General features: G+C 29.0%; 2 protein-coding genes across 5 annotated transcripts; both read right to left on the reverse strand.

Annotated features, from left to right (window-relative positions):
* Positions 1 to 1,736: 1,736 nt before the first annotated feature.
* LOC131632776 (uncharacterized) lies at positions 1,737 to 4,493 on the reverse strand. 4 transcript variants are annotated; one of them, XM_058903502.1, is made up of 6 exons: positions 4,319 to 4,493; positions 3,382 to 3,670; positions 3,198 to 3,275; positions 2,990 to 3,088; positions 2,287 to 2,479; positions 1,737 to 2,181 (listed from the first exon to the last, which is right to left on the reverse strand). In XM_058903502.1, the coding sequence occupies exons 3-6, from the start codon at positions 3,228 to 3,230 to the stop codon at positions 1,934 to 1,936; spliced, it is 573 nt and encodes a 190-aa protein (XP_058759485.1). In that variant the 5' UTR covers positions 3,231 to 3,275; positions 3,382 to 3,670; positions 4,319 to 4,493; the 3' UTR covers positions 1,737 to 1,933. The 4 variants fall into 4 exon arrangements, with proteins under 4 accessions (XP_058759485.1, XP_058759487.1, XP_058759484.1 ...); XM_058903504.1 differs by lacking the exon at positions 2,990 to 3,088; XM_058903501.1 differs by having other exon boundaries at positions 3,198 to 3,670.
* LOC131632783 (uncharacterized) lies at positions 1,934 to 4,535 on the reverse strand. Its single transcript, XM_058903512.1, has 5 exons — positions 4,319 to 4,535; positions 3,711 to 3,803; positions 2,990 to 3,111; positions 2,287 to 2,479; positions 1,934 to 2,181 (listed from the first exon to the last, which is right to left on the reverse strand). Exons 1-5 carry the CDS (start codon positions 4,533 to 4,535, stop codon positions 1,934 to 1,936), a joined length of 873 nt encoding a protein of 290 aa, XP_058759495.1.
* Positions 4,536 to 13,347: the final 8,812 nt, after the last annotated feature.

The following is a 13,347-nucleotide window of genomic DNA, read 5'->3' on the forward strand; positions in this document are numbered from 1 at the left end:
GCTTCTTACTTTTTCTGGCAGAATAGAACGTATACCTATTGGTAAAAAATGTTCCATTATAACATGGCAATACATTTCATGCAATAGAATCAGACTATTAAATTGTAGCAATTTCATGCAATACATTTCTTATACCATTTTATACACATTATATTTAAAAATATCTTAGAAATTCGTAGCAATTTCGGTGACTATTAAATATTAAAGAAAGAATGTAACATGTGTAAATACAATTATGTAAGGGTTATTAGTATTACATTGTTTGAGAATTATTATTGATGGAGATCGATAGCTTAACTGCATGAAATATATCATTTAATTATTCAATGCATTTATATTACATTATATAACTCATTTGTTTTTTTTTTATACTTTTTATAGACTCTTCTCACATCAGATAACCTTATCAGATACATATTGAACACTAAATAAAATGAAATCTTTAGTTGTTACACAAATTTTAACTTCTATATTGTAAGAATCTTATGTTATATTCAACCTATGTGAGTATATATAGATTATCTTATAATAGAAGCTTCAAATATGAAAAATTACGACAAATTGTATTTGAAATGATAAGAGAAGTGAATCTTTTTAATCATGCAGTATTTGTGCTCATATGACTAGGGAACGACAAAATCCATTCTTATTACCTTCAGCATTCTCCAAACAATCAACTGATGACTGAGTTGCAATAACCATGAAGCTGAGTAAATGAATTTCGTAAACTAAAATGTTAACTTAGAAGATTTTATATAAACTTAATGAACAATGTGTTGTGATCATATTCTTCCTTTTAGAAATGCTTAATGACGTTTTTAATTTTTATTTAGCCACCTGTTGGTCTTCCACATCCTATTGACTCTTGCATTGACAAGTTGTATAACTATATATATTAAGAGATTGTATCAAACAGTAACTATAATAATTTCAAAATTAATAACTAATGCCTTGAATTTTATTAAATGAAATTCAGATATTACAACTTCTCAAGAAACACTGCTAATCTACTAAACTTTGCAGCATACATTATTTGTTTCTAGCAAGGCATGGTTTCATCATTAGTCCCACATGAACGGAGAGTGTTTGAGTAAGAAAGAAAACGAGGATTGGATCTACAATTGTGTGAGCCTATTTCTTCAACAATCATGAATGTTTCTTCATCCAAACCACAACTATAAATCTTTTGTTCCATTGAAAAAACTAAAATATTGCCATTCATGACAGTAAATCCGGTAACATGAGCATCTTTCTCTTCCACTACAAAAAAATTGACTTTCCGTGACACTCAAAAATTGTCACTAAAAGTCAATAATCTGTAGCTAAATGTTTCCAAAACTTTTAGTGACACCCTTCTTTGGCGTCAACTTTAAGGGGGTGTGGTGTGACGCTAAATTGGATGTCACTGTAACTTTTAGTTACAGACAAAATTTTACCTACAGCTATACGACTGTCACAATAGGTTATCCTAATATTATAATTAATAAAACTTATACCTACGACTTTTTAGGTGTCACTAAAACATATAAATTTTAATTTTTTTTAAATATAAAGTTTCTTTTTGCTGCCACTAAAACTTCAATAAACAAAATTTTTATTATATGAAAATATAATAAATTTATAATTTTACATTGACAAATATTACTAATATTAAAATTAAATGACTGATTATTTTAAAATACATTAAGAACCATAACAAAGTTAAATCACTAAAATTAAAAAATTATCCCATTTTATATTAAATTTAAATATTTCAACATAGAAAGTTTCATTCAATATACTAAGAATTTTACAAAAGAAATCAAATATATGAATCTTACAAAAGAAATCACATATATATGTATTTTAACATTCTTATATCTTCACGCCCATTAAGCCTCGCTAAGAACCATCTAATTCATACACCTATATGTCCAACCATGCAAGAAAACCACTACTCAGCAGCACTTCCACCATGTTTGAACTTAGCCTTTACAAATGCACCACTCACACCCCATAAAATACCCAATATCACCAAGAATATCACCATAGCTGTCATTTGGCGATGGTAGCTGTTTACTTTGTAGTTGACCTTAGAGATGCCATTTACTAGACTTGCAATATTCAACCTGTTGAGAAGCCACCTAAAACCCTTCGCAGTTTCAACCCCAAATGTGATGGAGACGACAACAAGAGATAAACCTGAGAATTTCCAATTGTAAAACTCAAAACTGAAGGAAAAAAATTTGAATGAAAGGGATATAAGCTTAAAATAATAGTACACCTTCATGACATGAACTTACTAACCTATTATAAAGCCCAATGCACAGATGACCCAGTGACCGGAAGCACTGAGTTCAAGCATTTTTTGATTCCAACCACTGAAGGTTGTAAGGCTCCCCAAGTAACCAGTCATTATTCCTATGGCTAGATGCTCTGATACATGAGATATGTCTTTTTTGAATTCAACACCAAACCATCCCATAAGAAATGAACCAATCTGAAATGATATGTAAAAAAATAAACAAAACACATTAACATCATGTTACCTGAATCACGTTCCTTTTTTGTGCACTTTAAAATGGACTTAACAAGTTTCACATTCATATAACAGCAATTTAAAACTTCTAAATTGATTATATTAAACAAGATACATAACTAATTTACAACTGTGTTCTACTGGTAAACAAAGCATGTTTCGTGCAATGTGTTGGTCTGATTTATTCCGAAAGACTATTTTACAAAGATGCAAAACAATTCCTTTCTATTGCTTATCCTGTAGATCATGGATTTAAGTTGTGCAAATGCATCCAATATTTTTCTGTCCTGACCCATGAGAAAAAGAATACCTAACTACTTCAACCTCAAAATTTAGAAAATTCCAATATGGACCCATCAACCGAAGGCGTTAATCTTTAACTGTATTGTTAAAAAAAGCAATAGATATGGTGAATTTGACATATATTGCGCTTTTAAGAATGTTATTACCATATTGTTTAAGAGGACATACCATATTAGAAGGAAGGTCAAGGTAAAGAATACTATGATTGCTTGTCAAATTAGCAACCCGAGGGCCAAATAACTTTTGCAGTAAATATCTCGTGAGGACCTGCATAGTTATTGTGACAATTTCTGTATAAGCATATAAGTACCATCATCAATATCAATATCAATATAATTAAAAATTCAAGGTAAGTGAAAGGTTATCATATTATTACCCCAAGAATTCCAAAAACAGCTAAGTGAGCCATACATGAAACATAGTCTAGGAACTATGGCAAACCTTTAGGAGGTTCCTGAAAGTATACAAAATCAACTATCCACATATATGATTAATTAACAAACATTAAGAAGGCGAGATCAATCACAATCACATGGCAAGTAGTGTTGAAGAGAGCTTACAAGTTTTGAACCTTCTAAACCAACCACTGCATCAGGTGGGGTGGGTGAGAGTTCTTGTGGCAAAGGTCTTTGTAAATTTGATCGAAAGATAAATATTTAACCCCCAGAAAGGTAACCCAACCAAGGCTGACTACTATTTGATTATAACTTGTAATATATTGTAAGGCAGGAAATGTTGCAACAGTCAAAAGTTATGGATGACTCACTGAGCTTTTAACTGAGCCTATTTCTCTTCTATATCAACAAGTTCTGATCGAAGAGATTTTACTTCCGCAGCTGTTAATTCAACCTACAAAATGTAAATGGCGCTGGTAAGATATAACAAGAACCTTCATAAACGACAACAACAACAACAACAGAAGCAGCATCAGCATAGTTAGAAGTGAAGACAGTGGGAGGAAAGGCAATGTGGATGAAAAAAACTGTGAATGATATTCAGAGTAACATGTCTAGCAGGGGAAATCATCATTGGGCAAACAGGGAAGAAATTATATGCAAATTTAAAGGTGAAAAACACCATTGACGATGCAAACATTCATTTCAAACAACAAAGTCCCATCAACATCACATCACCACAAGATTTTAAGTTCCTTCATATCAATCTTCAATCAAAAACAAATATGTAGAAGCTAATCCTACAAACTAGAACACACCTATGACCATGAAGCTGATTAACAAACTAGAACACACCCAATGACCCCCAATCACCTCAGAACCAAACACACACTAAGTTCAAAAAACCAAAATTATTTTCATTTGCAAATCATTTCTCCCCTATAATCAAAACTCATCCACACCATAATTCAAAATCCTATGTTCTTCCCTCTAATCAACAACACAATCCTTCAATTAAACTTCACTTTCAATTAATACTTCAATTCGAACCCTAATTCATTGCATCAAAAATGAAAAACCGAAAATGAAAAAAAGAGATTACCTTCGGATCTTGTTACCCTGTCCAAAACCTGGTACCTTCCCCACGAGAAAGCACCAAACGTGGTGAGAAAAATCGCAATGGCACTCGGACCAGTATTAGGGATAGGACGAGCGAACCGGACCGAAGCAAAACCGTCGGGAGGTGGACCGTCCTGAAGAACCGGCATGTCCTTCACGCTGGCCATTCCTGGCTTCTTCCTTATCATCGCTTCCGCCATTTTTAGCTACCTTGGTTATTCTCTCTCTGGTTCTTCTTCTGTTTTGCGTTCTAGAATGATAGTTGATTATGCTCTCGATTCTCGATTTCGATTTCTGATTTGTGGAATTTTTGTGTTGTGTGAGCAATTGAATTGGTTCAGCGTTTGGGTTTGAATTTTGGAATAGGATATAGTAATAAATAAAAATTTTTATGGTGAAAATAAATTAAAATAATTTTTTATCTATAATAATTGTTTCACAATTTATAATTTAGTTTTGTCAAAAATTATTATTTTTGTAAAGTATAAATAAAAGGAAAAAAAGTACAAGTATCAATAAAAGAAAAAAGGGTACTAAATAGAAAGATATTTTAGTAATAAATAAAAATTGTTATGGTGAGAATAAATTATAATAATTTTTTATCTATAATAATTGTTTTACAATTTACGATTTATTTTTGTCAAAATTTTTTTTTATTTAAATAAAAAAAGTTATTTTAATTTTTGTTATCATAAATAATTAAATTGTTTTTAATGAAAATAGTAATATTTTTTAAAAATATAAAGTTAATTTTGTTTGCTTAAGAGTAAAAGTCAATTCTATGTTTTTTGTCTAATTGGACAATAGTGATAGAGTAAAGTTGAAGGTAAAAGTGGTATTTAATGACAAACATTAGTGATAAGAGTAAAACTGTAGGTAAAAGTGGTGTTTATTTGTCTAGTAGGACAATAGTGATAGAGTAAAGCTGTAGGTAAAAGTTGTATTCAGTGACAAATACTAGTGATAGAGTAAAACTGTAGGTAAAAGTGGTATTTAGTGACAAATATTGAGCCATCACTGTAAATGAGTGTCACAATATGGCTTTTTCCTTGTAGTGTTCTAACCCCAATGCATTCACTCTAACCTTCAATATCTTTTGCCACGAACATGACTTGTAATCTTTTAAAATCCAAATGGAAAAAATAGACTTTCTTAATTTCACTAAACAAATAGAACTATAGAAACTTGTCAATTTACCCCAATTAAATATGCCCATGTCACACTCGATGTGAAAACCTTTTATAGCTTCCCTCGGCAATTTAAGAATAGTTGAAGTTCCTTTTTCAAAATTATAAGACACTATGTAAGGCTTATAAAAAGGACTCGATCTCATAAAGTAATCTGTGCAATCTGAGATGAAGTGAACGGCTCCATTGTAAAACACCGGCATGTCAAATTTCATATTCCTACCACCACTTAAAAAGTTGTTTTCCAATGATTTCCACACGCCTTGTTTTCCATGATATATATTGCATGCATAACTAGTTGGTGACCATTCTTCTGTGTTTTCTAAAAGAAGTATGAAATAGTCATCAGAAGAAGAGCTGTTAGAACAATCTAACATGACATTTATAGTAGAAAAGTTATGGATTTTTCTAAATGACTCAGGAGAAGGAATGAAAAAGAAAGACTTTGTAATTGGATTGCAAATAAACAATTCAATTGGATCTTCATTAATGGTATGACAAAGAAGCAAACCATTACTAGAAGCTAGAATACAAGCTGAGCTTGATAGGAAGGTGAGAACATTGTTAGGAACACCTGAAAATTGTTGCTCTTTAGGTAAATGGTGCAACTCAATCCTTTTTTGATATCTTTGACTTATTTGATCATGTTGGAGGAAGAAGCATGTATCACTCATCCCTAACAAATTACAAGATTGTTTTGTTTTGAAAGGAGATTCTTCTGAAAATTTGGAGAATGAAGTGCAAGTTAATTTAAATTTACAAATGATTTTTGCAGGTAACCAAGAAAATATCTCATAAGCAATGTCTTCTTGAGAGACTGCCATATTTTATAGGAATAAAGAAGAAAAATAGATAAAAATTACAAAGAATAGCGAAGGAGATAAGCAATACAAAATGTGTCTGATAATTAGAGTTATGATAGTTTATATATATAATAACAGTGCCACTGAAAAAACAAATCTTTTTCTTTTTTTAACATAAAATCTTTTCGTTGAAAATAATAATCAATTCATATAATAGATAAGGTTGTGTTGAATTTTAAAATAAAGATTTTGTTTTAAAAATAACTACTTTCCAAATATTTGAATTCATATAATAGGTAAGGTTGTTTTGAATTCATATAATAGGAATGAAATTTGTAAGTGAATGTATTTTTCTATATTTACATTCAATTAAGATAAGGTGACAAAGTTACACGTATCTGTTTTTATAAGATTAGATTTGAGTTTATATATTTTATTTTTAAAAAAGAATATTTATTGAAATGATTATAAAAAGAAATATAATAAACCATCTGTAAATAGAAAATAGTTAATAAAATATTATTGAGTAGAATATAACATTAATTAGTGGCTAACATACCTTACTAATAGATTAAATATCTCTTCCATTATTAACTTCTATTTGGAATAGATTAAATATATTTTTTACCAGTTAGATATTATCCAGAAGTTATTAAAGTATAATTGATGGTAAAATTCTCTTTGAAAATTTTAATACTTTTGAATTGAGTTAGGAGGAGAGATGTGAACTATCTTTATGAAAACAATTTAGAATTGAGTTTAAATGCATCAAATCTAAAACAAAAAATATAAAAAATCAAATAATCTAATATACATGTATAAAGTATCTGGAAAAACCATATACACCCTTCTGACTAAATGACTTAATTTTTCTTATTTTAGGGTTAAAAGTTAATATTTACACTCTTTGATAATGGGGTTAATAGTAATTCACCCATGCAATGTTAGTGAATTTTTCTTTTCCACCCTCCCTACCTTTTGGCAACCTTTTTTTTTAAAAAAACCGTTGTCAAAACCTGCCTTTGGCAACGGTGGGGGTAAACCGAAACACGCTCATATTACAGAGGTAAATTACTATTAACCATTTGATAATTATAATTAATGCTGCTTATGTGTCACTCTCTCGATTTTTATTCCTATTTTTTATTTTCTTTAAATAACCATAAATGTAATCTATCTACTTAATCTAAATGCAAGGTTGTCTTGATGACAACTTTTGCAACAATCCTAACCTAACAATGATGTGTCATTCTAATATAGCACTAATGCTTACATGTCAATCTTTTAAAATTTCTAATATTAATTAACTATTTGTATTATAATATTTTAAAACATTAATTAGACAAATCTATTAATAATAACAATAATAATAATATTAAACAATCAATATTAATAAAATAATAATATAAATAATAATGTAATATTCATCTAATAATAATATAAATTAATAATAATGATATCATAATAATATTAATTATTATAATAATAATAATAATAATAATAATAATAATAATAATAATAATAATAATCGATGCAATTCTATATTTACCTTTTAATTTATTTTAATATTTTATACAATTCTATGTTAAGTAGATTACTTTATTTTAATTATTTTATATTTAATTGTTTCTTAAATAATTATCAACTTAAATATTTAATAAAATTTACGTATTTAAATCCCTAAATACTACATCAATTTCTTAAATAACATTTTTATATATTAAATTAATAGATTAAATAAATAAAAACTTCTATTTGTAACTTTTAAAAGGATGCAATTTTTACTTATTTAATGGTACAAATACTACATAATTTTCTTTATATGTTAGATTATCATATACATTTCCATATTCCTATATGTTTTATAAGAAATGTAATAGTTTTTAAAATTATTTTATATTTCATTATTTTTTAAAGAATCTACTCAAATATTTAATAAATTTTATGTTTTCAAATCCCTAAATATTTCATAAATTTCTTAAGTAATATTTTTATGTATTAAATTAATAAGAGATTAAATACATAATGAGAGCATCCCTAAATATTTGTATATATAACTTTTAAAAAGACGTAATATTAACTTATTTAATGGTATAAATACTACGTAACTTTTATATATGTTAGCTTTCCATAAAAATCGTAACTGTTTTTCGTTAGATATAAATTTTCTATGAATAAAAAAATTTAAGAATAATTATTCATATATAGGAATATGAGTAAATATGGTTAGGATTTTATTAGATTATACATTTTAGTTATTTAATAATAGAAAATGATGATTTTAACATTGGGATACCAAACAATAAAATCATTAAAAAGTCGATTAAATTTGATAACCCCTCAAATTTTTATTGTCCGTTTTAGAATAACAATACATTAAAATTAGTTATTGCCAATTATTAGTATTCAATCAAATAACTTTTCATTTAATATTTAAATTTCTTTGTTAAAAAATAAATAACTCATTTAATGAAAAAAATTTATTAAGTTTTATATATAGTTATTAGTCATTAGTTTTCGGTTATGAAATCACAATAATATTGATTTATCTCTCAATTTATATAACTCACTCAAATCATAGTATTGTTCTCCATTTAAAAAAAATCATAGCAGCAAAACGGAACACGTTAATCAAGACATGAAAACCTGCACAATTTGGCTTAAAAAAGCCCCGCAATTCAACTGCATTTTTTGTAGTGGTCACAAAAAACACAAACCTGTCAAACAAATAAAATTTATCTTCATTATTTTTATCTTTCTGTTTTCTATAATTTGCTATTTCAATCTTAATTTTGAATTTTTGTTAAAGATTCCTATGTTTTGCAGATTTGTAAAATAAAATGAAGATAGTTATTAAGGCAAGAAGAGTTGGCAAAAATGAAATATGAGTATAACAACTAAAGTCAGGAGTATCACAAGCAAATAAATGCCATAAAATTTGAAGAAAGTATATTGGCAAATGTTTCTCTCTTCTTAGGATTGATCTATTTTTTTTTATAATTTACTATTTCAATCCTAATTTGAATTTTTTGTTAAAGATTCATATGTTTGGCAGATTTGTAAAATGAAATGAAGATAGTTGTTATGGCAAGAACAATGGGCTAAAATGAAATATGAGCAAATAAATGCCATAAAAGTTATTGAAATTAAATTGTCAAATGTTTTTCTCTTTAGGATTCATCTATATTTTATAATTTACTATTTTAATCATATGGTGATGTATACATACAAATTTGAATTTTTGTTAAACATTCATACGTTTTGCAGATTTTTTAAATGAAAGGAAGATAGTTGTTGTGACAACAACAATTGGCTTAAATAAAATATGAGTATAACAACTACAACAGGATCAAAAGCAAACCAAATGTCATAAAATTGAAAGAAAGTAAATTGAAAAATATTTCTCTCCTTAAAATGTCTTTTTTTCCTTGATCAACCATTTATAACTGTAAGAAATATCATGATTATCTCTCGATGTAGTAATAAAATGTCTTTTTTTCCTTGATCAACCATTTACTCTTAGTTTTCTTACGTGGCATGTCCACGTGGATTTCCTTTTATTTAAATTTATTTTTCATAATCCACGTGGAGAATGGAATGAAGCTATGGGTCAAACTACCACAATTGTCTGTCCATTTGTGGGGAGCTAGGAGTTTGGGAAAGGTAGCGAACGCTATTGGTAAACCTATGTTCACTGATAAGTGCACAGCGGGTAAACTAAGAGTAACCTTTGCCTGAATCTTGGTTGAAATGGATGTGACATAGGAGTTGTGTAAAACAATCACCATAAAGGACAATGAGGGAAGGAAAATTCAGCAAAATCTGGAGTATGAATGGAGGCCCCAATATTGTGATAAATGTCAAAAGATAGACCATACGTACCATAAAGAGAAGAAGCAGCCTATTAAGGAATGGAAGCCAAAACAGGTGAACACACAACACCCTGAAGCATCTGAACAAACAAAGAAGCATAGACAATAATGATATTCAAATCCTCAAAAGCAATAATGATAGGAATGAAACTCCAGATGATGCAAGCAATTGGACAACAGTTAACAGGGGGCTGGGAGACACAGGCAAGCGTATTATGGAAGGAGGACCAAGTAACAGGTAACATGTTCTAATGGATTTGCCTCCTTGGGACTTTGGGATGACCTTTAGAAGAATCCCTTACTAAATAAATGATACTTTCATGGAATATTAAGAGGCTTAATAAGACAGCCAAGAAAAGAGAATGGCAAAAGACAGTGCAAACACATAAATTCAAAATAAAGACAATATTTTATATCCAAAAATATAATATAATTTAATAATTTAAATAGATACTTGTTTTTATATCCAAAACAAAAGAACTGTATTTTATCCCCTGCAATGTTAGCAAATTTTGATTACCCCCTTATAATAAAAGAAATAAAAAAAATTCAAAAAAAAAAAGTCCATGTGGATTTTAAATAAAAAAATAATAAAAGAAAATCCATGTGGACATGTCACGTAAGCAAAATTGAAGACTCCATGCCACTTAGTCAATGTTGAAGCATGCATAGCGGCAAACAACAAAAGATTTGGAAATATTTATCCAGGAATTATCGTGTCCACAAAGATGATATAGAATGCCATTCAACGTTTTCAATGATTTCGTGCTTGGGTTTGATGAACAAAAATATAAAACGGAAAAGTAAATATAAACATAAAAAGAATTCATTCTTCGGAAAGATAAGATTTATCAAGCATTGCATATAATCTACTTCTCACAAACTTAAACTTATCGACCGGTTATACTTAACCTACGATACTCGTCTATGTCATCACGTATCTCTCACATCAGTGTCCATCTCTAGAGCACCTACGAGATTAACTCACAATCAAGATTATCTCTAACGCAAAGCTGCGAGAACATCTGTATTCTTGCGTAGGCGATCTCTCGCGCGCCGCTCAAACATGAAAGCATTAATAACAGATACACAAGTGATTGTCAGATCTAAATCTATCTATAGAGTTCAGAAACTAAAAGACAATCATCCTAGATATGGATTCAAGAATTTTATTTCAAAAGCAACCCAAATCCCAAGCACAGAGGAAAAATCTAAGATGAAAATCAACACAGATTTGTAAAACAAGTTTTATATAACGCCATGGGCGACAAATATACACGAGTTCAAAGTAAATATATATATATATATATATATATATATATATATATATATATATATATATATATATATATATATATATATATATATATATATATATATATATACAAATACCAACTAAAAGAGAAAACACAAAGAGGAAGAGAAATGAACCAAAAATCTCCCAGTTTGTCAGCTCAGTTTGACAATTAATCCACCTCCAATCATCCAAATGCAAGCTCCATAGTTTTTTTCTAACTTAATCTAACCTAAAAATGATAGTTTGATGAGTTAGGAACATATACCCCACAACATAACCTAAAAAAATGTGATCTTTGCCCCTTTTAACAATGACTAAATGAAAACCAAATTTATGATTTTTCTCATCCTTATTTAGAGCCTATGCAAGCGCACTTAAAGATGGCTAAGCGAGCTTCTGCATGATTTTCATTTTATTGCTCCAAAACTGCGAAACTGAAGTCGTGCCTTCAACACTTTATTCCTAGAGACTCTGATACGCATAAATACCTATAAAACAAAGGAAAACTGTCAAAAATATACAAAACGAATCAAAACTCAAGAATACGAATATTTACACAAAAGTTGGGATTTTATTACAAAAACCAAAAGAATAGAATCGATAAGTGCCACAATTATATACTCAATATAACGACATTTTGGAACTTATCAAACTCTCCCCAACTTGAAACTTTGTTTGTCCTCAAACAGTATTAAATAAATCAAAGAATCAAAAGTAATAAACCAAAGAATCGTGAATCAACAAGTTTTGAAAAACCAAGAACAAATGTATGTCTCAATACAAAAACGTATAAACAAAGTAATACTTACCGCTATCCTACAAAGGCAACATGTAAACGAAACAAATCCTAAGTACAAAAATCATGCTAAACATTCTAAAACAATACAAGCTCACTTCATGAATCACACCTAGCAAAAATCCATCAATGGATGAAAAACACACAAAGGTGGAGGACTTTGACACTCATCCAACAATCTTGCAAACGATAGACTAAATTATACATTCATCCTAAAATCATATTGAAACTACAAAAGCAAGAATCCCAAGGGCTTTTCTAGGTTGTAATGTGGCTTGGTTATCAAACAAGGGATAAGTTCTAAGGCTAATCGAAACAAAAACTTGCCTAAACCTAAGGGAGTGATCAATTCACACAGGTTCAAACAACACAATTCCGATAAAAACTTCTTCCTTATTCCAAGTTGTCACAACCAAAACACCATACTTGTTAGCACAATTATTCCATACTTGTTAGCACAATTATTCCATACTCTTTTCTTTTTTGTTTTTCAAAACTTATTCTATTTTTTCTTTCTTTTTCTTTTCTTTCTCTTTTCACATTTTTTTTCTTTTCTTTTCTTTTCAACCTCATAGCAACTAACCACAAGTGCACAATCATTTTTCTCCCCAAATTGAATTCAACTACATCATAATATGAATACTCCCTACTTTCTAAGGCAAGGTAAAAATTCATACAATAACACAAAGTTGAGGGTTTAAGAAAAAAGAATCAACATCCATACAAAAATAAGTGAACTAAATGCAAGCATAGAAGTTCAAGAAATAACATGGATGTTGACAAAAAGCTCAAAGGGGTTAACAAATGCTCACACAATCACAAGGTGAATTGACTATTTGGCTAAGGTGGTTGTGCTCAAAATGAAACAAAATGCCTTGATTCTTTTTCATGCTTTCATAAAATCAACATAAATAAAAGATTAAACATAATAAAATCCAGTTAAAACAAAGATTGTGGCCTCAAGCATATAATGGAAAGCTTCCTCACATTAATGGTTTGGGAAATAAATTGATTCAATCAAGAAGCAAGTAATGCGAAAGAATGAATGTTATGATAA

This window comes from Vicia villosa, unplaced genomic scaffold (genome assembly GCF_029867415.1).
Source record: "Vicia villosa cultivar HV-30 ecotype Madison, WI unplaced genomic scaffold, Vvil1.0 ctg.001020F_1_1, whole genome shotgun sequence".
NCBI classification, from domain to species: domain Eukaryota; kingdom Viridiplantae; phylum Streptophyta; class Magnoliopsida; order Fabales; family Fabaceae; genus Vicia; species Vicia villosa.